Source organism: Elephantulus edwardii, unplaced genomic scaffold, assembly GCF_000299155.1.
Source record: "Elephantulus edwardii isolate Elephantulus edwardi_28Jun2011 unplaced genomic scaffold, EleEdw1.0 scaffold00012, whole genome shotgun sequence".
Taxonomy (NCBI): Eukaryota; Metazoa; Chordata; class Mammalia; order Macroscelidea; family Macroscelididae; genus Elephantulus; species Elephantulus edwardii.
Window position 1 is genome coordinate 17,506,823 of NW_006399762.1, and position 25,332 is coordinate 17,532,154.

General features: G+C 37.9%; 1 protein-coding gene across 3 annotated transcripts in view; it reads right to left on the minus strand.

Annotated features, from left to right (window-relative positions):
* Positions 1 to 233: 233 nt before the first annotated feature.
* ANK2 (ankyrin 2, neuronal) overlaps positions 234 to 25,332 on the minus strand; it is an 843,213-nt gene continuing 818,114 nt past the window's right edge. For 2 of the 3 annotated variants that reach the window (XM_006881082.1, XM_006881081.1), the window contains 7 exons: positions 22,611 to 22,742; positions 21,452 to 21,595; positions 16,386 to 16,668; positions 14,635 to 14,926; positions 9,828 to 9,911; positions 9,558 to 9,722; positions 234 to 2,514 (listed from right to left, as the gene is read on the minus strand). In XM_006881082.1, coding sequence (XP_006881144.1) covers positions 2,500 to 2,514; positions 9,558 to 9,722; positions 9,828 to 9,911; positions 14,635 to 14,926; positions 16,386 to 16,668; positions 21,452 to 21,595; positions 22,611 to 22,742 — 1,115 coding nt within the window. In that variant the 3' untranslated portion in view covers positions 234 to 2,499. The remainder of the gene's footprint in view (positions 2,515 to 9,557; positions 9,723 to 9,827; positions 9,912 to 14,634; positions 14,927 to 16,385; positions 16,669 to 21,451; positions 21,596 to 22,610; positions 22,743 to 25,332) is intronic. The other variant, XM_006881083.1, reaches the window with a different exon arrangement.

The following is a 25,332-nucleotide window of genomic DNA, read 5'->3' on the forward strand; positions in this document are numbered from 1 at the left end:
TTCAAAGCCCAGACTCCACACCAGTGGGTTTTGAGTGGCAGTAAATAACATGGGAACAGACTGCCCATCTTTCACCTGGTAAGCAGCTGGTGGATTTGAACTGTGTGCTTTCAGGATTGCAGAACAACTTCAATCTTATGTCTTTTTGTTGCCTTTAAATCATGCTGGTCTTTTTCTAACCTCTAATTCTCCTGAAAGTATAAATTGGTGCTAAAGAAGAACAAATCACTGTGGCCACATTTAACACTTGTACATTTTATTTAAGTAAATCAGCCATTGTACACATTGCAGCTATGTATTGTTAGTGTTGTATTTTTTTTTCCATTAACTAATACATGCCCTCATAGATATATTCAATTAGTGTTATCACCATGGGAACAAGATGCTGATTCATCAACTGAAAATTCACTTCTTCTCACAGTATTCAAGTTTTTTTGATAACACAGCAAAAATCAATTTTCAAAAAAAAGGTGAATAACCATTATGTTGTTACACAGACATCATCTGCACTGCAAATAACACAACAGAAATGCTTTTCTTGAGCTCCAGTGAAGGTTTTGACAAAAAAGGCCACGGTGTGTCTCAAAAAGTTTCACCATGGGCCTCTCTCATTTTGGCTGCCAAAGAATGCTTTCTTTCCTATCTGACAGCCAGAAAGTGCTAGCATTAGAGGCTCAGGAGGTTTGGCTTCCGGGAAACCTCCCTCCCAGAACATTTTTCTCCCTTGGCAATGTTATTTTAAATGATGAAGTGCTATTGTTTGTCGCATTTGTTTTTGACATTTGGAGCACTGAGTCATATCTGCACAACAGGAAAGGACCAGATAGAGTTGGAAAATTTTCAATCCCTGGAGGAATTTTTTTAATGTCTTCTTCATTGAATATACTTTTCTTTAACAAATAACTGATTCAAATGTATACTGTTTATATGAATATATTTGCGAATATAGATATATGTTAAAATGCTACACTGCTTCAACCACTAGAGGAATAAGGGCTACAACATGGGAATCATTCAGATTGTTCTATTCCCTTCTTTGAAGCAAACAAATAGAAAAGTGCACAAATGCACTTAAGCATTACAGTGCACGTAAGCGTTCCCAGGGGAGTCTGGGTTTCAAATATATAAGCCAACGTTTTTAACCAAAACCAGATTTTAAAGATTTCTCAATCTTTTCTGCAAGCTGAAAATCAGACTTCACTGAGAAGTGATAACTGCTCAATTCATGGATAAAGAATGGGAAAAAAAATCATTAATGGGATTAGTAGAGAGTTCTGTAGGTTTTAATTTTTTAAATGCCACATGCAGGTATTAGAGAAGATATAAACCTGGGAAAAGAAAAAAAAATTAACCACTCAAACATGGTGAAGGAGTTTAAGCTTTTGTGTCACGGGTATTATCTTGTTTCCAATGAATTATCTACAGTGCAGTGGACAGAAGAAAGTACCACCAGTAAGACAGTGTGGTTTGCTAAAGCAGCAATGAAAACTGAAAAACTACAGTAGTTATAGCTTTTTAAAATACCCTGCCAACTTGTTCAAATCTAAAAGACCTGAAGATGCTAGAACACCACAGATGTAGCTGCTAGCAACTGAATACCTCACTCTTTAATTCTGTTCGCCTTCTTCTCTCCATTGGAGGAGCTGCTGGAGAGTCAGAAATCGAGTCTGTCCAGCACCAGCCATAATGTCTTAGTAAGAACAGTTCTTCATGGTTATTAACCCATCTTTTAACTCGAAGCAGTGGCTACTCTGGAAGTTCTAAGGACATGGTAGGTCTGAAGTGCTCCTTTTGCAGTAGAGAACTGTATTCTCCTCCGATTGTGTTAGCAATATCTTAATTAACCATTGTTCAGTAATTTCTAGAGGCCTTTTATTCCATGATGCCCAGTGTAGTTATGGTAGGCAGTGGTTTTAATTGTAACAGGTTGTTCATCTGAGCATTTCAACTATATACATTGTACATGGATCTCCCTCTGAGGTGTTTCTCTATGTCCTCACTTGAAGAGGTCTGCAGGTGAAGTTCTTCTGATCAATGGATTTTCATGGAGCTTGTGCAGAAGCAAAGAACAATTGAGGTGGCCAGATCCCAAGTTCGCACGGACACAACAAAGTAGTGGATACAGCATCCAGTAGAAAGGATGCTATCTTTGGTCACAACTTAGTGGACAGGTGAAAAGGTAGGGGAAAACTAAAGGAGAATGCAGTGTATTTGCCGAAAAGTGTCAGGGTGTCCCATTAATGAAGCCGGACACGGTCACTCCGCTAGTGAAATGGGAAGTTGCATATTGAGTGAGTGTGGGGTTTCTGGTGTGAGAATTGGGCAGCCCCTTATTTGGCCTCTGGCTTTGAGTCCTCCCTGCAGAAATGCCGAAGGAGTCGCTGGAGGTCGTGCTGGAGGTCGTCCTGGTCTAGTGCTTCTGGGACATCCTCCAGATGCTCCAAGTGAATGTGTTTTCCATGCTGGTCCTTCACCACAGCCCTCTTCTGGGTGCTGGCTTTACTCATGGTTGTCCTGGAGGAAAGCAGAAAAGAGAGAATGATGGTCTTTCTCCAGACAACTACTCACATTAGGGTAAAACAAACTTTGATGGCACATTGGTTACATCTTGACTGTTAATTGAAAGCTTAATGCTTGAACCCACATTAATGGTTCTAAATGAGAACTGGTGCTTTAGATTTGCTTCTAAAACCATGCTTCACTCTGTATTCAAGGAGTCACCAGGAGTTGGAATTCACTCTAGAAGAGTTAACAACAAAGTGTCCTGAAGCTCCAAGTCCTACCTGTGGGTTGTCCCTATCATTCTCCTACTTTCTAATACTTAAAGATTATCCTGATTTTGTGGAAAACAAAGCTTCCACTGAGAACCAATACTTTCAACTTTCTTTTGAGTACTGTTTCCTTCTTCCTTCTTAGTCTCTCATACACTCTTAGTTTCCCTCTTCCTTCAATATTATATCAATTGTTTTTTATCTGAAAGCTTAAATTTGTTCTCCTTGCTGGAAAAGCCAAATCTGGCTATAAAGACGTAAATGAGACTGTTCTTGCAACAATTCAGCATGCATTATTATTCTTTTTATTTCTGAAGACAGTTAATTATCTAGCTGTACTTGCTAAGAACTAGCAGAAGAGATCACCACATGGCTGTCCTGGATAAATTCTCTATCAACTGATAATTCCTAGCATGTTGTACATTCGTGGGTACATGAGTGCGTTTATACACATGCGTAAGACTCAATGAAAGGAATGATCTTACGCATATGTTCAAAAGGGAGTATATGGAAAATATATAAGATAAAGTGTTTTATGCCAAAAAAATTGTGTCCCATAATTAACTAGCTGTGGGAACTATTTCAAGTTGTCCACAGGCCTGGTTGTGATTTTCCCTCTCATAAATGAGAACATTGGATTAATGGTCTTTAAATGAATTTTTGCTTGAAGATCTCATGATGTGAGGGGACACAAGGTTTATCTTGGTCCTAGTGAATAATTGAATAAAAGGCTTTAAAGTTCAGAGAAGAAAAGCACTTCTTCCTTAATTCATGTAACATTTTTCAAGTTCCAAAAGCAATTACATGGTTTTAAATTCCCAGTTGCTGCTGGTTTCCACATTTGATTTGGGGGTGGAATTGTGACAGAACCTTTAATTTTGCTAGAATTAAAATCAATTTGCAGGAACATAATTATCATGTTCAAGAGGCTCGAAATAGTATTGTGGAGTACTATAAAAGATAATTGTTCCCTTTTTTTCAATGGGATGAAAAGCACAATAGTAAGTTGGCTTTCCATTGTGCCTTTTCGCTATGAATTCTGATACTTACAGAGCTGCTAAAAGATCAGAAAGAACGAGGAGCAGCCCACGGAAACATGTGCCCAAGTCAAACATCAAGTCAGTGATGGAGACAGGAAGAGACCAGACAGCCTCACAGCTGATCCTTTGTATATGCATAAAAATGTGTTGCTTAATTGCTTTCATACCATTTTCTTAACATATTCAAGGCCTTTCAGCATCACTAGCTGCAATTAGGTTCATAGTTATCAGAATCATGCTCAAGTTATTCACCACTCACATGCAGAATCATGACAGCACTTGATATAAACAAAGGGGGAAAATCACCTGTCATTTAAAGCAATGACTTTCTGATATTTAGCTGAATCTAGCTAGTAATGAAATAAATCTGTGATAAACTGATTAGATTTCTTCCCTATACTTTCCAAATCTACAAACACAATGGCATAATCAAATTAGCACATCATTGACACTGTGCCTTATTATTATTCTCAAATCATCGAGAAGATACTTGAATTTTGACACATTAACAAATATTCCACTTGGCCATATGCAATATACAAGGAGAGTCAATAGCTCCTGAGAGATATTAGGATTTATTTAGGGTCTCTACTTTTCTTCTTTAAAAATTGTAAATAGTGTTAGTTCACAAAGCATCACCCCATGCTAAATCAAACCTTTTAATTATTGATCCATCCTCTTTCAAGATTTCTTTCTCTACTAAACTGGGGAAGTGGACTTTCATGTGGCTACCTGTATAACTCAAAGCCTGAAGTACAGGAGGGGAAAAGAAAAAAATCTCATTATAACCATAGAATTTAAGGGGGAAGAGCCACCCAATTGCTTGGCTTGACCAACCTACAATATGAAAGTATAAATACAAATGATATTTTGACTCAAATATTGAATATCATTTCACAAGAGATAGGTGCTATAGAAAGAGTTCTTGTGGCTTAGTCTGCAGGGAGTTGGACTGCTAATCCAGAGCAGAGCCTCACCGGTAGTTTGAATCCACCAGCAGCAAGAGAGAAAGACAGGCAATCTCCTCCCAGGAAATTTCCAGCTTTTCAGGCAGCTTACAGGGATTTACTCCTCCATGCTGGAAGGTTGGCCATAAGTAGGTTCCAACTTGAAGGCAATGAGTTTATGTCTGATGTGCTATATTACTTTATAAGCTGAAGACCAGCATAAATACTGTTGATTTTTAATTCCTTCTTTGTCTCATCTCATTGTAATCAACAGTGGAATAGCTAATGAAATAAAATGGCTAGAGATAAAAAGAAACAACTAACCTAACACAAATGGTGGTGGTTGTTGAGTACCACCGAGTAGGAACCGACCCTCTAGCGGGTTTTCAAAAGCAGTTAATCTCATGTGAGGAGATTGCCCATCCACCCGCAGAGCAACTGCCGGATTCAAACCACATACTTTAGGGATTGCAGAGCAGGTTCGTACAAAGATAATAAACTCAGACAATTCATCCAGGTTGTCAACCACGGTAACATGAAGAACTACATGTATTTATTTAAATAAGATATATCTTTAAATACCCCAGTGCATTTTGTTCACCTATATTCTCAAGTACCTATTGTGCACATAGACTACATTTATAGGGTCAGATTTAAAATTGTTTCAGTAGCTATTTCAGACATTCTGCTCAAGTTCATGACCTTTCATTTTAAATTCTTGGGCCAAAATGTTTCAGCAGTTAGATATTTAGATTTTGTTTTAGTTTTACAAAGGTAATATGGTGTGTATATTACCTATTATAAACTTATCACTACGTTGTTATGTGCCATTGTGGTGTTACGATTTTTTTACTTTTCTATCCATTGCCTTAGACCTGACCTTATGGCCAGATGGGAACATGTAAGCCAAATAAATCTTTGAGGCTCCACCCACCACCCTTAGTTCCCTAGGTAGTGGTGTGCTGTCCAGCTGCTTCAAACGTAGACACTTGGTTAGTCATTGATCAGCATCTTCAACATCATTAACAGCTTTGAGACCAATATAAGAGAGAGTTAATCAGACCATAGAGAGGCTGTGATAAGGTGTTGCCTTTCGGAGCCAGGTGGAGCCATGGAAAGAGGGTCCTGTGCCAGAGGTATCTTGCTGTTGACTGAGAAGCTGACTGGATTAATGGAGGGACTGGACTCTGCAGTTACTGCTTCTTGCATTTGTGTTGCTGGACTGAACCTGGGCTTTCACTCTGTGATATCCTTTCCTTCCCTCCATGCCCTCCCCAATACCACCCCCATCCCCACCCTAGGCTGTTTCTCTAATAAACCCTACAACTGTGACTGGAAAGAGATTTTGCGAAGCCTTCGTGATCATTTTCAACAAATTCTGGGCCCAGTAATTTGTAGAAGCAGGTTCAGAAGTATAGGGAACTATGTCTGACCTCATATATATCAGCTTTATACTGTGGATATTGTTGATGGGGACCATTTCCCTTTGTGGTTTTGGTAGAGGCTGCATTTAGCCTTCCTCATGTTGCTATTGCTTCTTTTATAGCCATCAAGTCAGAATTAGCTCATAGCTGAGTTGTCAACGGGTTTTCGGAGGCTGTGAATCAATCACAAGGGAGATTGCCCATCTTTCTCCTACAGAGAAGCTGGTGGGTTTAACCATGAACCTTTGGGTTGGCAGTGCAACTCCATACCACTAGGCCACCTGAGCTCCCTGCCTATTTCTATACTGGCAGCACAAAAACATGAATTCTTACTATGGTTGTAAAGTATTATTGTTTATAAAAAGGGTTTAAAAATTATATAAATATCACTTCAGGTCAGCTTTTACTGCCAAATTGGCTTACTACTGTGAAAGGAACAAAGATGTGCAAGAGGATGGCCATATCTGACCTCTGCTAACTGCACAAAGGGGAATTGTCCCTGTTAACAATACAAAAACTTTTCCCATAAGGTCTGACATGTCCCCTACACTTCTGTATCTCTTTGCAACAATTCTAATAACAGTCTTACAACTCAATAGGATACAAGAGCCATTGCAATGGTTCACAGAGCATGGAACCATACCCATGATTATGGAGTTCGTTAAAGAAATTGATAGAATATCATTTCAATTGGGATCAGAAAACAATTTCTCAGTCAGGACAGCTTCTAAAGGGTACTCACAGGACTTTAGCCTTTAGCCTCAGGATTTTAAGCCAGTATTACAAAGCTCTCTTGTCATTTAAGGTATCTTCCCTTCAGTTTTCCAATAAACTTAGGTGAAGGCTCCTAGCTCTAGTTTCATGGGGTAGCAGTCTCAAGGTCAGCTCTGCCTCATGTTACGTCTCTGTTATTCTGCTGTGGCTACTGCTGCTCTCCTATAGGTCAAGCTGGTGCAAGAATCTTTGGCCTCAAAGGGCGTGAATACATTCCAGCTTCTTCATGTTTAGTGCTAAAATTCTCAAATTCTGCTGCTCAATCTACTTAATTTACTGGCAGGTAGCTAATTCTCTGTGGACGGAATATCATGCCTGATTTACAGAATCCTCCCCATTCACATGCAAAGTCAGGGTCAATAGATAGGAAAGTAATTTTGAACAAAAACACCTTCCTTAATACCACAGTCATGGACTTATAATTTATAGACTCATGTATACTTTATCCACGTCATGGTATTTTTCAATTGCTGTTTATATATCTAAAGGTTAGACAATGAATAAGGATGGCAGAAGAACTGATACTTTTGAGTTGTGGTGTTGGTGAAGAGTATTGAATAGACCACAGACTGTCCAAAGAACTAACTCATTTGTCTTGAAGGAAGTGAGACTATGGCATTTCTTAGAGGCAAGGGTGGTAAAACTTCATCTCACATACTTCAGACATTTTATCAGGCGGGATCATTCCTTGGAAAAAGATATAATGCTTGGAAAGATGGAGTGAGAGAAAAAGAGAGGAAAATTCTCAATGAGATGAATTGACACAGTGAATGTTAACAATGGGCTTGAGCATGAAGACGGTTCAGGATAGCTCATGGTCCACATCTGTTGTTCATGAGGTTGCTACAAGTCATAGTTGACTAACTGGAAATTAACAACAACACATCAATTTATAGAACTTGTTTTGGTTTTCAGTGTCTTTGGATTTTGGAACTGCAGGAAGAATTTGAGGATCTGCCAGTGTGGAACCTTTATAAACTGCTTGTAAATAGATTTTAAAGAATTAGATATGCTTTACAAAATTCTTTAATAACTATCATCGGTACTATTTGAGGATATTAACAAGCAAAGACACTCTGGAATATCCTTTATCTCTTTCCCTTACTAATTACAAGTGTGAGTTGTAGCTTCAATTTTAAAATGAGATGAGCAGTCACGACACAAATGTAGATATTTAGATTCTAAATCAGCAGGACCAAAGGTGTCTAGATTTTTTTAAAATTCTTGAAATAAAAAAAAAGGAAAAGAAAAAATGCTTCAAATGACACTGATGAGCACTATTATTTCAGAGATAATTCTGCAATCTTCCATGAGTTCATGTATGAAATGGCACAATAATAAACAATGTTCTTTTCAAAGGCAAGGCAAACATAACATAGACACAAAGACAAAATGATAATGCTTCTATACCTCTTCAAAGTCATCTTTGGCCGAAGGAAGATCACTGGCTAAACTAGAATCCCCCAGATGTTTCTCCATCCTCTCTCCATGGACCATAGTTGTTTTAACAACTTTGCTGACTCTACGGCCTTCCACTGGTTCAGCCTGAAATTCTGAGGTACTGGACAAAATTCTGGGCTCAGACAGAGTTACCTGATGAATGAAGGACACATGATAGACAATTTCTGATTGCCACAAAGAAACAATAATCAATTTATTGGGTAGTAAAACTACACATGCATATCTATCATAATATCATATACTAGCCTTTTAGAAAGTATGTTAGGAAAGATGAGCAGAATTAGAACCTGAAAAAAATGATAATATTTGTTCATGTTTGTCTAGTCACTGCACCTTCACAGCACCATCAGCTACTTAATTAGTCACTCACGTGAAATTTTTCTGTAGTTTTTATAAGAAAGTCAAGGAAAGTAATACACGCATAAAAAACTACAGATTGGCTGTTAGTTTCCATTCTTAAATTTTGGGTTTGTTTTGTTTTTCTTCATTATGAAGATGTAACTAAGCTTCAAAGGAAGAACTCTCAAAGTTATGAGCAATTGAAGCAGCAGCTGTGTGGAGAATGTCACATCCATAATATAAAGAATTTGAGGATATGAGCAAATGTAAAACTGTCAGAATGTCATAAATTATGTCAAAATAAGTAAACATATCCCTGTAAGAGGGAAGTAAGACAGAAACAAAGAAAACAATTAATCAAAAGTGTTTCTGGAGGCTGCTCCTAGGCACTCTAAATGCAAAAGTTTTGAATATAAATATTTATCCAACATGATCAACTGAAGGCTTGTGTTAAAGAGACATAAGTACCAGTGATACATTTGCATCTGATTTCTACATAGCATAATGCTTGCCCAGAAAATAGGGTCTGTTTTTCTTAAGATTTGACTTTTTGATTTCTGTTGTGGTCAACTATGAAATAAATTGAAAATGGAAAGACAAAGACAGTGATAAACAGGGCTGCAAATCATGCTGATGATTTTTTTTTAATTACATGGGATTAAGAAAGAAAAAATTAACATAGAACAAAAAAGCAAAATAAGCGTATGAGAGACAAATACAAATGAACAATCTGGCCCATCTCTTTTGAGTTCCATTTTACTCTTCTTCATAAATAGGCGTTGGAGGATATGAAGGTCTCACCTCAGACTGCTCGGTGTCACTCTTTAGAACAACTCGTTTTATTACTTTGGAAAAGCCATCCCCTTCCTCGATGATAACAGGTTCCTGTGGCATTCCCTGCATTGTAATCTCTTCTTTCTCTATGCCATCGGAGGATACATACCGCCTAATGATTTTTCTAGTAACCTGAAATATATTTTATTCATGTTTCTTAAGTTTTAATTCCATGGCCCTGATATATTTTAAACAGGAAGTTTAACATCAGTCAAATGAGCAGACAGCAGACAATACCTTTTTGACCACCGTGTGTCCATGCTCATCAATGTATTCTTCCTCTGTGACTGTTTCGGGGGGTATGTCTGGCATATCATCTCCCTAAACAGTTGGGATAAATAGGTCACTCAGTGTTTAGCACCAGTTCTGAGGAATTAACTCTCAAATGCCTACATATGAGGAATGTTAGGAAACTAAAGAGCTGTGGAGAAGCATTGCTGAGATGCAAAAATCCTGTTCAGTAATTTATTTAAAAGGAATTTTTCTTTAAAGGTAGAGGATAACATGCTTAGGAAAATCTGATATAAAGTTAGACTAAAAATATTAAACAAATAAAATCAGACAAGCGAGAAGAGAGGAACTGAAGAAGCCACATCTTGCTTGCTCACTAATTCCAGGAGGTAGGCTGCAAATGTCATTACCACTGCATTATTTTTAAACAAATATTAGAGGAGTTATGGAATCTGCTTTCAAATGGCCATGCACTGATCTATAAGCATGCCAAGTGTTCCAGGCTGGTCACTCTCTAAGGGTTACGAGGGTTGGAACTGCCCAAACGTGCAGTAATTTAACAGCTGGTACCTGAATAATCACTCGCCGGCGGACAACCCTGGTAGTTACCATCGCCTCCTCATCTGAGCTGGCTTCTAGCTCACCTAATTCCTCTGTTAGCTCCTGGAGGAAGCATGGAAGCATTGCTTTGTTTAATATGCTAAGGAACAAAACTATGGGTTTCTGCCTTAGCTCACACTGTGACGTGAAAGCTGTACTTGTGGAAACTTCAGTGGAAAAAGGCAGGAGGGGTTGACATATCCTCAGTGTGTGGTGGTCTCACACTTCAAGGAAATATAGTCTGATGGTCAACGAATGAGAACTAGAGTTCTGGAATTGAGTTACTGCTCTGAGAACGGTCTGAGAACACATCTGTCAAATCTGTCAGAAACAAGCGGCTTGCTCACGTTATTCCTGGGATTTGTACTCCTAACAACCAACTGTAAACAGCATAATAAATACTGGTTAGTCATTGGCATTCCTGCTTGCACTTGTGATTATGAACTCAGAAGTGGAAGTATGCTTTATATTTGTAGCAAAACTTTTTGCAGGAAGTCAAAATTACCAGTAACTCTTATTAAGTCAGGAGTTCACTACCATGGAATAAAAAAAGGCTGTGTATGAATATTAGACTCATCCTGCAGAGTTGAGATGTAGAGGTAAGTAGTATTTAGGGATCTGGCTGAAAACCAGAGATAAGGCTAAGAACATAATTAGAGATTACAACATATGTCTTAGGAGCAAGGCCTTGAATCTTTCTCTTTCTATCTCTTGAATGGAATGTTATTTAAAACAACTAAACTTGTTCAACATATTTTAAAATACTAAGATGACATTTTTATATCCTTCTGTGATAATTGAGACTTTACCTAACTTAAATTACATTTTAACTACTCAAGAAGCTGCTGCATTCACTGAGATAACTATTGAAACCAAATGGTCAAGTTAGGGTCATGAGAAATCAAAAGATTCAAATTAGGAAGCTAGAGAGGAGGAAGTTGACATGAGAAGAATAGAACTGCACAAACTACTTGAAATGCAAAATGAGTTATCAAGGTATATTTACATACATGAAATAAATGAAGCATATTAATTATTCAGGTAATTAATTCAAGGCTCCCATTTTTCTCTCCTGGCATTCACTTGGCTTATATTTGGTGACTGTTAAGATTGTATACACAGAACATTTTTAACTGTGTTTATTTAAGTCAAGTAGTTGTAAGATGAATGGTTTTGTGCAAAGTCAAACCTGAAATAAACATTCATTCATGAGAAGAATTGACTCTAAGATAACTATTCAAATCAGGACACAAATCTCATCTACCAAGATCTTTGCTAATTTCAATTAAGTTTTTAAATACTGGGAGGAAATGCCACATAAAACGAATACAAATAAACGTAGCATATCAGTTTTGCCGACCAAAGTGTTTTAATTCTTATATTTAGATTTTTTTCTTTATTTCTAAGAATCAAATGGTGATTGTTGCTATTGAGTACTATCAGGTCCGAAATGACCCATTATTGATCCCATCGTGGATTTTCACAGGTAATAAATTGTACAGGAAGAGACTGACCATCTTTTGCCAGAGGAGCAGCTGGTGAAGTCAAACTGTGCCCCTTTGTGTTGGCAGTGATGTCACTGCCAATATCATATGGATTTTGACTAAAAGCAGAGAGTTTAGAAGGATGTCTATTTGTTTTGATTGACTATGCAAGCAAAGGCATTTGACAGTATAGATCACAACAAATTGTGCTAACATTGAGAAAATTGGGAATTCCAGAACACTTGATTTGCCAAATCTGTATCCAGACCCCAGAGTTGGTGTCTGAACATAACAAAGGATTACTGCATGGTTATAAACTAAGTATTTGCCAAATCTGTATCCAGACCTCAGAGTTGGTGTCTGAACATAACAAAGGATTACTACATGGTTATAAACTAAGTAAGGAGTATGTCAAGAATGTATCCTTTCTTTATACTTCTTAAATCTATAGGCTGAACAGATCATTTGGGAGACCACTGTTCGTAAGATTGCTTTGGGTTGCAGTCTTCTTTAAAAAAATGTGACATCAAGATTGGAGGAAGAGCCATCAACAACCTGTGTTATGCACAAGATACAACCTTGCTTGCTGAAACTGAGGAGGCCTTGAATAAGGTAAAGAACTACAGCTTTCAATATGGATTAAATCTCAACATAAAGAAGACAAAAATCCTCAACACGAGGCCAATAGGCAGCATAATAATAGATGTAGATAGAAGACTAAAGTTGCTTAAAAAAAAAGCTGAAGTTGCCAACAATTTAATCCTGCTCAGATTTACAATCCACGCTCTTGGCATCAGCAGTCAGGAAACCAAAGACAAATTGCATTGGCAAAATCTGCTGTCAGGGATATCTTCAGAGTGCTAAGTAGCAACAATGTCAGTTAAAAGATGAAGGTGCAACTGATCCAAGCCATGGTTCTCTAAATTGCTTGCGATGCTTCTGAGAGCTAAACTAAGGGTGGCAGAAGGGTGACTAAGGATGACAGAAGAATCAATGCCTTTGGGTTGTGGTGCTGGGAAAGAGTATTAAACATACCATGGACTGCCAAGAGAACAAATAAGTCTGTCCTAGAGAGGAGGAGAACAGGTTGCTCATTGGAGGCAAGGATTTTTAGATTCTATCGCACATACTTTGGGCATGTCTTCAGGAAGGGCCAGTCCTTAGAGGAGGACATCATGCTTGGAAGGGTAGAGAGTCAGTATAGGAGGGAAAGACTCTGGATGAGGTGGGTTGATACAGTGATTGTAATGATGGGACAGTTGTGTCAGAGACAGTGAATCTGGCTCAGGTTAGGGCAAGGTTCAGGGCCATTGTTCATAGAGTTGCTGTCAGTTGTAGTCAACTCCACAGCCCATAACAACAACAACACTAAATCATTTTATTAAAACAGATTGTTAAACTTCATTGTGTTTAACAGTCATCTGGGGAATTATTAAAATGTAAGTTTTAATGTCTGTGTACTCATGTCATTTATGATTCAGGAGGACTGAGGAGGGATCAATTTCCCAGTTAACTCTGAAGAATAAACCATGCAGGCCCTATGTTCAGAAATGATGTTGTTATTGTTATGTGCCATCGAGTTGCTTGCGACTCATAGCAACCCTGTGTAAAACAGCCCTAAACTCTGCTCTGTCCTGTGCCAATCGTATTGTCTCTGACACTCCCATCGCAATTATCCTAGTCACTGAATCAATCCACCTCACAGAGGGCTTTCCCCTCCTGTGCTATCGCTCCACCCTCCCAAGCATGATGTCCCTCTCCAAGGACCGGTCTCTCCTTACAACATGTCCAAAGTATGTTAGACGGAGCCTCAGAATCCTTGCCTCCAAAGAGCCACCCGCTTTAACCCGCTTTAATGAATCTTTTTTCCTAGCAGTCCATGGTACTCTCAATACTCTTCTCCAGCACCACAGCCCAAAGGCATCAATTCTCCTTCTATCCTCCTTGGAATGACAGCTTAAATTAATTTTTCAGATAATAATCATCCTTTCACAACTCATCTATTAGGCATTTTGACATTTAGAAAGAGCAATAGAGTTAAGAGAGCTCTGATGGCCAAGTGCTAAGAAGTTGCACTGCAATCTCAAAGGCATGTGGTTCAAATCCACCAGCTGCTCTTTGGGAGAAGGATGGGCAATCTCCTCCCTTGTGATTTACTGTCTCTGAAAACCCACTAGAGGATCAGCTATGGATTTTTTCAAACGATGACACACAACAATGATCCAGTTAAGTACAATCTTCTTCCAAATCACCTTTAAAATAAATTTAAGAGAAAATGTGTTTTGACAGGTAAATTCCACTTGGCGCCCACAGTTTGTGTAACTAACCTAACAATATTGCACAGTGTTGACACCTGCATTTTCCTGGGAGGACACATTTACCTTACTTAGACTGTTAACCTACCACTATTCTTCTCACTGGCACTGGTTCATTTTCAAAAGCAATGTCAGATGCATTGCTTCAACAGCGGGTTCAATCTTCTTAAGAGGGTCTTAAATTATAAAATTAGGACCTTTGATTAAATCGATCAAATTTGAACTGCATACTTTTTCTTTTATATTTACTGGGTTTTGGATTTTAAAAAGATTGACAATTTCACAGGTCTTGGTTGAAAATTAATTTCACAAACCTTTTTGTAATATGAAGAGATAAAAGAAGCCACCTGAGAAATGGAAATGCCAGGGAGGTTTGTAGCTTTATTCCAAATGGACAAGGAAACGGAGTCTTACCTTTTGAAAAGCCGCGTCTTCATCAGGCATATCAATATTGTGTGGCTGGTCATCGGCCGACTCCACTATCACAAGGCTTGTTCTTCGTGGAGAACTCTCTTCTTTCTGCGCCGGGGACTCTTCGGGTTCTTGTATGATGGGAGAACTGCCTCTTTCACTTGGTGTTGGGGTTTGGAGATATGGCCTCTCCTCCTCAGCAGGGGTACTGATTTCTTCAGGTGTCTTGCTGGGAGATCCAGAAACCACTGTAAGCTTTTGCGTTTCTGACACATCTGTTCCTGGGCTTGTCACACTGAAATGGAAAAGCTAGATTTTACCACTGGAGCATATGCATCTCCCCAATATGAAGCAAATGGGTTGGAAGGGAGATGGCACCCAACATCATTGTCAGTGACAGTCAAAACTAAAACAATGCCATCGAGTTGATTTATGGCAAGCCCATGAATGCTGGAGAAACCCGACAGAATTAGATCTCTAGGGCTTTTCCCCACATATTATCCTCGGATTAACTTTAATCCTTAAACCAAAAATAACTGTTGAAATCATGTTAAAAACAAATGATAGTTTAACTTAACTAGTAAAAACAAAGTCCTGCCTTGAGCATTATGCCATTTTAAAAACAATCTCCCTGTGCTCAAACTGAAAACAGAAACTCAAAAAAATCAGGTAAGAACCTTAGGGGGCAATGAATTTATGTTAATGAGGAAGGTAACTTCATGAATGAGGGTGAGGAAGGTTGTACAACTCAAAGAATATAATCAATGCTCCTAAAGTTTACAAAGAGACCCTACTGAATTAGTGTTTGTTTTGCTATTTATATTCTAAATAAAAACAACAAAATAAGATATACAAAATAAAAAGGCATAGGGTTATGCTCTGGGTCATGCCACCAGGAAATGCTTCAAGTAGAGCAGGTGTGTGCCCAATCAGTCTGCTTCTTAAACATTTTGCCACTCTCATCTCAGTAGCTCTCCTATTTGTCAATCTTTAGAAAAAACTGAAAAATTATATACTTCTATATGGACCAATTGGTAGCATCAGTATGGATGGCGAAGAGATTGAGATTGTTCACAGCTTCAGTTTGCTCGGCTCCACAGTCAACACTCTTGGCACCAGCAGTCAGGAAATCAAAAAGCATATTGTGATAGGAAAGTCTGCTGTTAGGGACCTCTCTAAAATACTCAAGAGCAACGGTGTCTCTCTGGAGACTAAGGTGCGCCTGATACAGGCCATGGTCTTTGCAATCACTTGTTATGCATCAGAGAGTTGGACAATGACTAGGGAGGATAGAAGCAGAATTGATGCCTTTGAGCTGTGGTGCTGGAGAGGAGTATTGAATGTACCATGGACTGCCAGGAAAACAAACAGATTCATCCTGGAGAGGATTAAACCAAGCAACTCCTTGGAGGCAAGGATTCTGGGGCTTCGTCTGACATACTTTGGACATGTTGCAAGGAGGGACAGGTCCTTGGAGAGGGACATCATGCTTGGCAGGGTGGAGGGACAGCGCAGGAGGGGAAGACCCTCTATGAGATGGATTGATTCAGTGACTGGGGTAATCGGGATGGGTGTGTCAGAGGCAGTGCGATCGGCACAGGATAGAGCAGGGTTTAGGGCTGTTGTACATAGGGTTGCTATGAGTCGCAAACGACTCGACGGCACATAACAACAGCAACAACATATGCTTTGTACTCTATTCACACCGACTTGTTTCTTCAGAATTTCTGAAGACTTTTTTTTTTTAAACTCACAAGTATTCTTGCTGATGTTCAAGAGATGACCCTTCAATCAAGTCTTGCATTTTCCCTGAGAAATCTTGTTGAACTTGCTCCTTGTCACTTTGGGGTAAAAGCTCTGTTCCTGAACTTCCCGCCTCAGTTTTGGGGATGCAATCCTGAAAGGTGGAATAACTGACAGAGATATCTTCCTCTGATACGATAGGAGGATGATCACAGGATTCGTTTTCTTTAGACACGAGCTGTTCTTTCTCTTTGTGCTGTGTAGTGCATAGCTCCTCCTGAAGTACTGAGAATCCTAAAGATGAAGAATATAAATCAAGTATTTATTTGAAGCTTACTTTATATTAAGTAGGTATTTATTAGTCAACTTCTGTGGGAAATGACCTGTATAAGGCTCATATGTTACAATAGTGAATGCGATACTATTTCTGCTTTCAAGATGTTCACCTTCTGGGGATTCCAGGTGGACAAGAATCAAATAGAGGGTGCCTGGATACAAATCCCAGTCAATAAACATGGGTGTGCCTAATGCAGGTATAAATTCAGGGTAAAAAGCAAAGATGTCACTTTAATGAGCAAGATTTAATTGACTCAATGCACTCTCTTGACAGTTATCTCACATACATGCAAAGACTGGACCGAGAAAAAGGAAGACAGAAGACAGGTAGATTCAAGCTATGGGGTTGGCAAATAATGCTGACTCTACCATGGACTTCCAAAAAAAAAAACAAATCTGCCTTAAAAGAATGCTAACTAGAAGTGAAGATGGTAAGATTGTGGATAACATACTTTAGATGCATAACCAGAAAGCCAGTAACTACTAGAAAAATTTAGTAAAATTGAGAGAAGTGAAGGTGGTCAAACAACTAAAATATATCAATGATCATGAAGATGGTGTGAGATCATACAAAGCTTTGTTCTGTTACAACGCAGGTCACTATGAGTTAAAGACATTGGAAAAAAGAAACAACAAGGTATGTCTAAAAACTTAGGACAGGTGTGTAGAGAACATGACGTTAAAGGAGAGATCAAGTGATGAGTGGGAATCAATGAGGTAGCCAGGAAAAAGAATCTAAGTGGTAAGAAGCTAAAACCACATTGTGTTCAAGTTGGAACCAAATCATAATATACACTCCGGCAGACTGCTCATCTTTGTACTATACAGCCAAAGCAGATTAGAACTACCAGAGAAGCTCTTTGAGTCAGCAGTGCAATTCCCTATGGACAATGCCACCAGAGCTCCCCTATGGTAGGCAGACTTAATAAAAGAGTAACAATAATAAATAATAATAACATATAATACATTCTCAATGTTTAACACTTGTCAAACATTTTAAGTGTTTTGTATTCATTTGTTTAATCCATGCTATAATTCTCTGCGGTTAGCATTTTTTTATTTAAGCCATAATCTTTTATGTTATGCAAAGAATTTTGCTTCAATCTCCTCTGCACTGAAGAGCCATTCAAATGTTTCCAGAAGGGTAATTAACATCCACTTATTTATTCATTCATTCTACAGAAATAAATTGAAGATCAACTGTTTGTAATCATTGTTTAAATGATAACCATATAGTATAGCCATGAAGAAGATGTAAAAAAGCTCTTGTCCTCACTGTACTGCCTACAGAGACATATTTATGGTAAACAGTGCTAAGGTAAGTAAACCAGGATCAAGGTATAGCATAAATGGGGTTATATTTTAGACAGCCCTATCGCCTCTGAATTATGGTGTTGAGAAAGAGTACTGAATACACTACAGACTGCCAAAGAATAAACCCATTTGTACTGGACAAAGTGCAACTAGAATGTTTCTTGGAAACAAGGATAATGAAACTTCACCTTACAGATTTTGGACATGTTGTCAGGAGGAGCTAGTCCTTAGAGGAAAAAGTCATGCTTTGAAAAGAAGGTCACAGAAAGAGAGGAAACTCCTTCTCAAGATGGACTGATACACTGATTGGAACAATAGGCTTGAGCATGACAGAGATTGTGGGGATGGTATAGGACAGAGAAAGACCTCTATCTGTTGTTCATAGGGTTATTCTGAGTCCTGGTTGATTTGCCAGCACCTATTAACAATTTGTCAAGAAAGAGTCCTCTTAGGGAATGGTATTTGAACAGAGGCCTGAATGAAATGATGAGCATATACATTAAGTAAAAGGGATTAGATTATGATGAAGAAAATGTGGCTGGTAGAGGCTGGTACAATCCTTTTAAATTAGAGACAATTTATATGACTTTAAAAGGCTAGTAGGAGTTGGCCATGAGTCTGAAAGTTCATATGAAAAAATGATGAAATGACAAAAAGGAATACTGAAAAGAAATAGTGAGTGAAAGAAAGAAAGATAGAAAGAAACCCATAATATAGAGTCTCATGTAAAATGAGTGTAGAAAAAAAATTATGAATAAATTAATGATCTCTGTAAAGACTAAATAAGTAGATTAAGATAAACTGAAAACAAAAACAAACTAAACCATCCAATAAAGTGTGGCGATGCAGAAACAATTGGTCAATTTTACAAGGTTACATTATAGGGTAATGACAAAAGCCTAACTGGAGTACGTTCCTGAAAGGATGAGAAGAGAGGAAGTGGAACCAATAAATTCAGACTCCTTTATTGAGCAAAGTGTCAAATTAAATGCATGGAGAAATGGAGTAGAATTGGATAAAGGGGTGGCATGGAGACGAGAAGAAGAGTTTGCTTCAGGAGTTGTAATTTAAAATCTAGCAACCTAACAGACCTGTAAGGAGGTAATAGTCATACCAAGTGAAGTATTCCCTAGACCTAAGAATAAAAAACAAACATTTAAAAAAGAGAATAGTTTGTCTTTATTTTTTATTTTAAAGATAGGACCTATTAAAACATGTTGGGTTTTTTTAATTTTATTTTTTTAAATAATTTTAATGAACATTTACAGAGAATTTGGATTTCCATTCATTCATTGCTGCACTTCTCCCAGCCCTCTCCCCCCGCCTCCCAGTTCGCTCCTCTCTTTGAAAAGTAAAAGAAACACTCCCTCCCTGGTACACAATCCCCTCGCACCCCTCCCACCGCCCCAAGTACATTCCACTATGCAACCTTAATTGTGGACTCTTGTGCTCACCATAATACCCTATCATACATCGCTTTTAAATTATTCAGTCCCTCATCTGTTTCAGTGCAGTATACACAATTTATCCAGTTTTTCTCAGTCTTACCCCCACCCTGATATCAGTCCCATTTTTAAAACATGTTTTAATGCTCTTGGTCATGGCCCAGCTTTTAGGAGACAGAGGAGATTAACTGCAGGAATGAAGTTCTTGATTAGGCTAAATTCTATGAGATCTGCTACATATGTAATGGTAGATTTACGAAAGCAAGGCAATTTCACTCGTTGTAATAAGAAGCAAGTTAGAGTACTAGAAGCAACCCAATAAAAACATTGTCACCAAGTCAATTTTAATGCATAGTAGCCTTATTATAACTTATATTCAAAATTACTGTCTTTGAGTAATTTCTGATTTTTAGTGTTCTCCATTGGATGGACAAGGCTATAAATTGTAATGAGAGGAGCTTCCCTTCTAGGTCTCAAAGAGCTGCTGCTGGATTCAAACCACTGGAGATGCAGTCTTTTGTTAACAACACAACCCCCTGTGAACTAGGCCACCAGATATCAACAGAGCCAAACAGCACCTTAAGATTCCCCGAACTTTCCAACTCATGACAACCCCATAAAGCTCCATGTGCAGGGTTAGAACTGTTCCATAGGGCTTCCAAGGCTGGGATTTTTTTGAAAGCAGTTTGCTAGGCCTGTCTCTTAAAGAACCTCTTATGTGGGTTCAAATCTCCAACTTTTTGGCTAGTATTTGAGTGCCTAATGATTTGTATCATCCGAGGAGTCTTCCACATAAACTACTTGTATTAAATCTCTGTCTCAGAATTCAGCTCTGTGGTACTAAGAAAATTTCAAAATTCTTTCCTTCTTGGAGATTTGGAAAGAGTAATAGACTAGGGCAAGGCAAGTGCAGTGCCTAGGGTTTAAGATTTGAGGAGATACCCATTCTCAGAAACGTACATGTGTTGGCCCTGTTTTCTTGTACCTCTGAGAGTGAATGACTCCTTTAATGTCTCATCTTAGGCCATTCATGGCCTCGTACTTACTTATTCCTGCCCTTCTTGGAATAGTATATTATACATCATCTGGAAAAAGTAGGCCAGCAACAATTGTGTATATAAACTCTCAACAATCTAGGCATAGCCATTTTTTTATCCATTATGGATAAAAAAGAAATTATTTACATAAATAAAATTATATTATTTATATAAATCTTTCATTGTTATATAAAAAAGAATATATCAAACTGTAAATTTTTCTGAAGCATACTGTCATTTTTTTCCCATGCAGCAATCTGGGGTTGGAAATTTATAATCATGCAGTTAGTGGCTGAGTGCATAATGAGAAGGGTTCCTTAAAGTAGAATAAAAATGCTTAGATTCAGGTGACTAGATTTTGTGATAGAAGAACATGAGTCTTTGCATCTGCCTATTTATATTTTCCTAACAAATATGAAGCTTAGTCAATTGGTAAAAAAATAAATAAAAAAAATTAGGGATCAAGAAGAAAATAAATAAAATAAAAATAAGAGAGAGAATATACGTGAGTAATATATGTTTGGAGAACCTTCAGAAGTTAAATATCATTAAAGCTAATGGCTGATGATTCCAAAGATTTTTTTTCAGTGTAGAAATAAGAGAGGATGTAAGTATGTTTCACAGTAAGTTGAGAAGTAATGCAGTTATTGGTGGTAGTAAGATAGTGGTGGTGAGAATAAGAAAAAGTAGAGAACAAATGCAATTATCACAGCTGTAATCAAGACACCAAGACAATAGAGCACTGGATGAATTGTAGAAATCACAAATGAGCAGTGGATCTGACAGCCCATAAAATGGACATGGAAGTCAAAGGCAGTAAGGAGAAGAATATATTTTTCATGAAAATCATTTTTTACTCTATTAAAAAAAAGGAGAGCGTAAGTCCAGTTATGATTTAACTACACACACACACAAACACACACTCTGTCTCTTATATTAGTTGACCTTCACTATGATCCAATGTAATGGTTTGTTCAATTTCTGCATAGCTGTGACTGATGCGCTCCTGAAGAGGTTCTGTGCTGGCCTCCATGAGATGAACAATATCCATTCGGTTGATCTTGGTAAGACATTCAATAAGATTGGACTCTGAGGTGTTAGGGGGGAAAAAGCAGTTATTATATATGAAAGAAACTCCTTTTAATATATCCTTTATATTAAAACTTTATTAAGTATCTTACTAAATATTTCATATTTTTTACAGAAAATAACCATAACCTAACTATATGTATTTCTTAAACACATGGATAAACAAGGAGACATTATATAAGAAAGGGTGACACAGAAAAATACACAGGACATCTTGTTATATTTAAGTTAAATTTTCAGGAAAAAAATTCTTATAATAATATAGCCTCAAATATAGCTAGTGATATTATAATCAAAGTCTCTTTTTTGTCTGAAATTAACTTTTAACTGAGTACCCAGCATTTTTATTTGTTAAATCTAGTAACATTATCTCAATGACACAACAATTTCTTGCCATCAAATAAGAGCAGATATACAGCTGACCCTCCTATGGGACTTCAGAGGCTGTAAATCTATAGGAAGAGACTGCACAGCTTCCTCCCTCAGACTAGCTTGTGTATTCTAAGCATGTGCCTTTGGGCCAACAACACAAGAATGTAACCTAAGGGATGTAAACGTGGACCACATATAAATAAGGGGCATCTCTAAGTAGATATTCAAGCAATGTTAAAGCACATAGCAAATCCTGACCACAAAGGGAAGAGAAGTAGTGGCTTTCATCAACCTCCCCAAATTCTAAACGTGATTATATCACAATTAAATTCTTACAGTCAGAAATTCTTAACATTCTTGTCCCACTTAAATTACTCAGGAGCAAAGAAAGTAGACAAGCAAGACAAAAGTCAATTAAAGAAATTGTTTTCATTATAATATTTATACAGTGTTAGGACCTTAATAACATTCTTGTTAGCAAATTTTTATTTTCACCTACATATTTTAGAAATGGGAAAAGTTCATCTCATTGCCATAGCAGTACTCCAGATTCATGGAATTTATTTTATTATTTTTGCTAAATTTGCAGGAATGTGATCTTTTCACTTGGTCTAACCCATTTCATATATTATTTCCAACCTACCTGTAGCATGTTTCCCATCCCTTTCCAGCCAGTACTTCAGCAGTGCATGGCTCTGGTCTTGGAGGGAGTTGGGGTTCTCAATTCGAATTTGATGAATTTGCTCTTCAGTGAAATCTAGTTCTCTTGCTAATTCTAGGAGTGAAAATGGTACACAGTAAATCCATTAACTTCAAAGTTTAAGCCTCTGAGCCTCACTTGATGATTTTATAAATGATGCTCTTTTTATACGGCTCAGAGTAGTAGAATTCTTTTCTTTCTGCCTACGATTTTTTCAACCACTTCCTATAAATTGAAAAGTTGGACAATGAATAAGGATGACATAAGAAAAATTGAAGCCTTTGAGTAATGGTGTTGAAGAAGAAAATTAAATATTCATGCTCTGTGAAAAGAACAAGTCTGTCTTCAAGGGAATGCAAACAGATTGCTCCTTAGAGACAAGGATGGTAAAACTTGGTTTCATACACTTTGGGCATGCTGTTAAGAGGGGCCAGTGCTTGGAAAAGAACATCATGCTGAAAAAGGCAGAGAGTCATCACAAGAGATGAAAGCCCGCAACAAGATAGAATAATAGCACAATGACTTTAACAAAGGGCTTGGGTATATCAGAGATCATGAGGTTGGCCCAAAATTAGCAAGGTTCAGATCTATTGTTCACAGGGTCATCATGAGTTAGAGTTGATATGATGGTAGTTAACAACAAAAACAACATAAACTGGAAATAACTCAAATATATCTTTGCTCTTTGACACTGATTTTGGTAATTTTCCTTAAAATTAAATATAAAACATCTCTTCCAAAGCAAAAATAATAAAGTAATATAGTGATGGAAAAACAGATATAATTCAGGTACACTTATTGCAAAATGAAAAAAGAGACTATTACTATTAGTATATTTCCTTATTTTAAGATAAATAATAACAGAAATATAATGATTTATGATATCTGAAAGTAAGAGGAACAGATAATAACTTTAAACATTTTTGCATGATGTTCTAAGTCTGTCTTGTTTCTGTGTACTTGGATTAATACTGCTTTTGGCTATACGATGATTGTTGTAGTTATGGATCACTGATCTGGAACTAATAGTTGACTCTTCTGTAGATTTCCAGAGCAGTAAAAAGGCTTTTGTCTGCCAGTCTGGGGCTATTTCTCGGATGGGAAGATGAGAGAACCTGCCAGATTCTGCTAAGGAGTGTTTTCTGGTTTGAGGTTGCATCTAGGGTGTGGCTCTTGCTGACATTAGGGTGTGAGCTGATCTGATTTGGCTTCATATTTAAAAAAGGCTTTTGGGCTCTTGGGCCGGGTTTTTGTGGAACTCCCAAATAAAACAGGCTTAGAAACAGGAGTGGCATCCACTTCCAAAAAAAGCTTGCCTCTGGAAACACTATGAAGTTGGAGAAAAGATGAAAGTTTTGCACTCAAGATTTTCATTCATAGGGTCACTATGGGTCATCTATCTATGCCTCTACAGCACTTAACAACAACAATAATCATACAAGATGACAATTCCCATTGTCTCCTGCACAGCAGCTAGTGAGTTTGAACCACATGCCTTTGGGTTGGCAGCACAGCTTCTTAGCTTGAAGCCATGAGAGCTTCCTATACTATGTAGTAGGAGAAATTCTTTCTTTGATTAGATGTAATATGAATAAAAAGATGAGACTTGTACTAACTGACTTGGAAGGAAGACACGACATTTTTCTTCTTCATATGGGTATGAGATGTGTGTGTACGTGTGAGATGACCATTTTTGAGGTCAGTTTGTTAGTAATTTTTTAAAATTTGTTAGTATTCTTTAAATAAAAAATATATAATTTAATGTAGAAATCCTACTAATAAGAATATGTTCTAAAGATATATAAAAAATTACAATGAACTAGGATATTTATATCTACTATATGAAACAATATGTTGTTGTTGTTGTTATGTGCTGTCGAGTTGCTTGCAACTCATAGAAACCCTATGTACAACAGTCCTAAACTCTGCTCTGTCCTGTGCCAATCGCACTGTCTCTGACACACCCATCCCGATTATCCCAGTCACTGAATCAATCCACCTCATAGAGGGCCTTCCTCTCCTGCGCTGTCCCTCCACCCTCCCAAGCATGATGTCCTTCTCCAAGGACCGGCCTCTCCTCACAACATGTCCAAAGTACGTTAGATGGAGACTCAGAATCCTTGCCTCCAAGGAGATGCCCGGTTTAACCCTTTTCAGGACAAATATGTTTGTTTTCCTATCAGTCCATGGTATTCTCAATACTCTTCTCCAGCACCACAGCTCAAAGTCATCAGTTCTCCTTCTATCCTCCTTGGTCATTGTCCAACTCTCTGATGCATAAGAAGTGATTGCGTTGTGGGTTTCAGGGTGAAGATCCTCTCTCACTACTCTAAAGGGCCCCTTTGGCAGTAGGAAACACATAGACTATTATGGAGATTGATTTTGAATTTAATTGCACTGTTATTAATTGTGCTTAGCCGTACATGTTCATATCCTTGAAGATATGAACGTCCCTTTTCAGCAGGAAGTAGCTAAGAGAATACGTTATCCCCTTTTCCTTATGAATCAGGGTGAAGTCTCTCTCAGGGAGGAGTGATAGGGAATGGCAAAGGGCACACTGACAAAGGAGATTAATCAGAACTGGCTTTGACAAGCACTGTGGCAATTGGACAATTAAAGCAGACATTTGTGGGTGGGGGGGAGAAAGAACCAGGGAGGAGGGTAA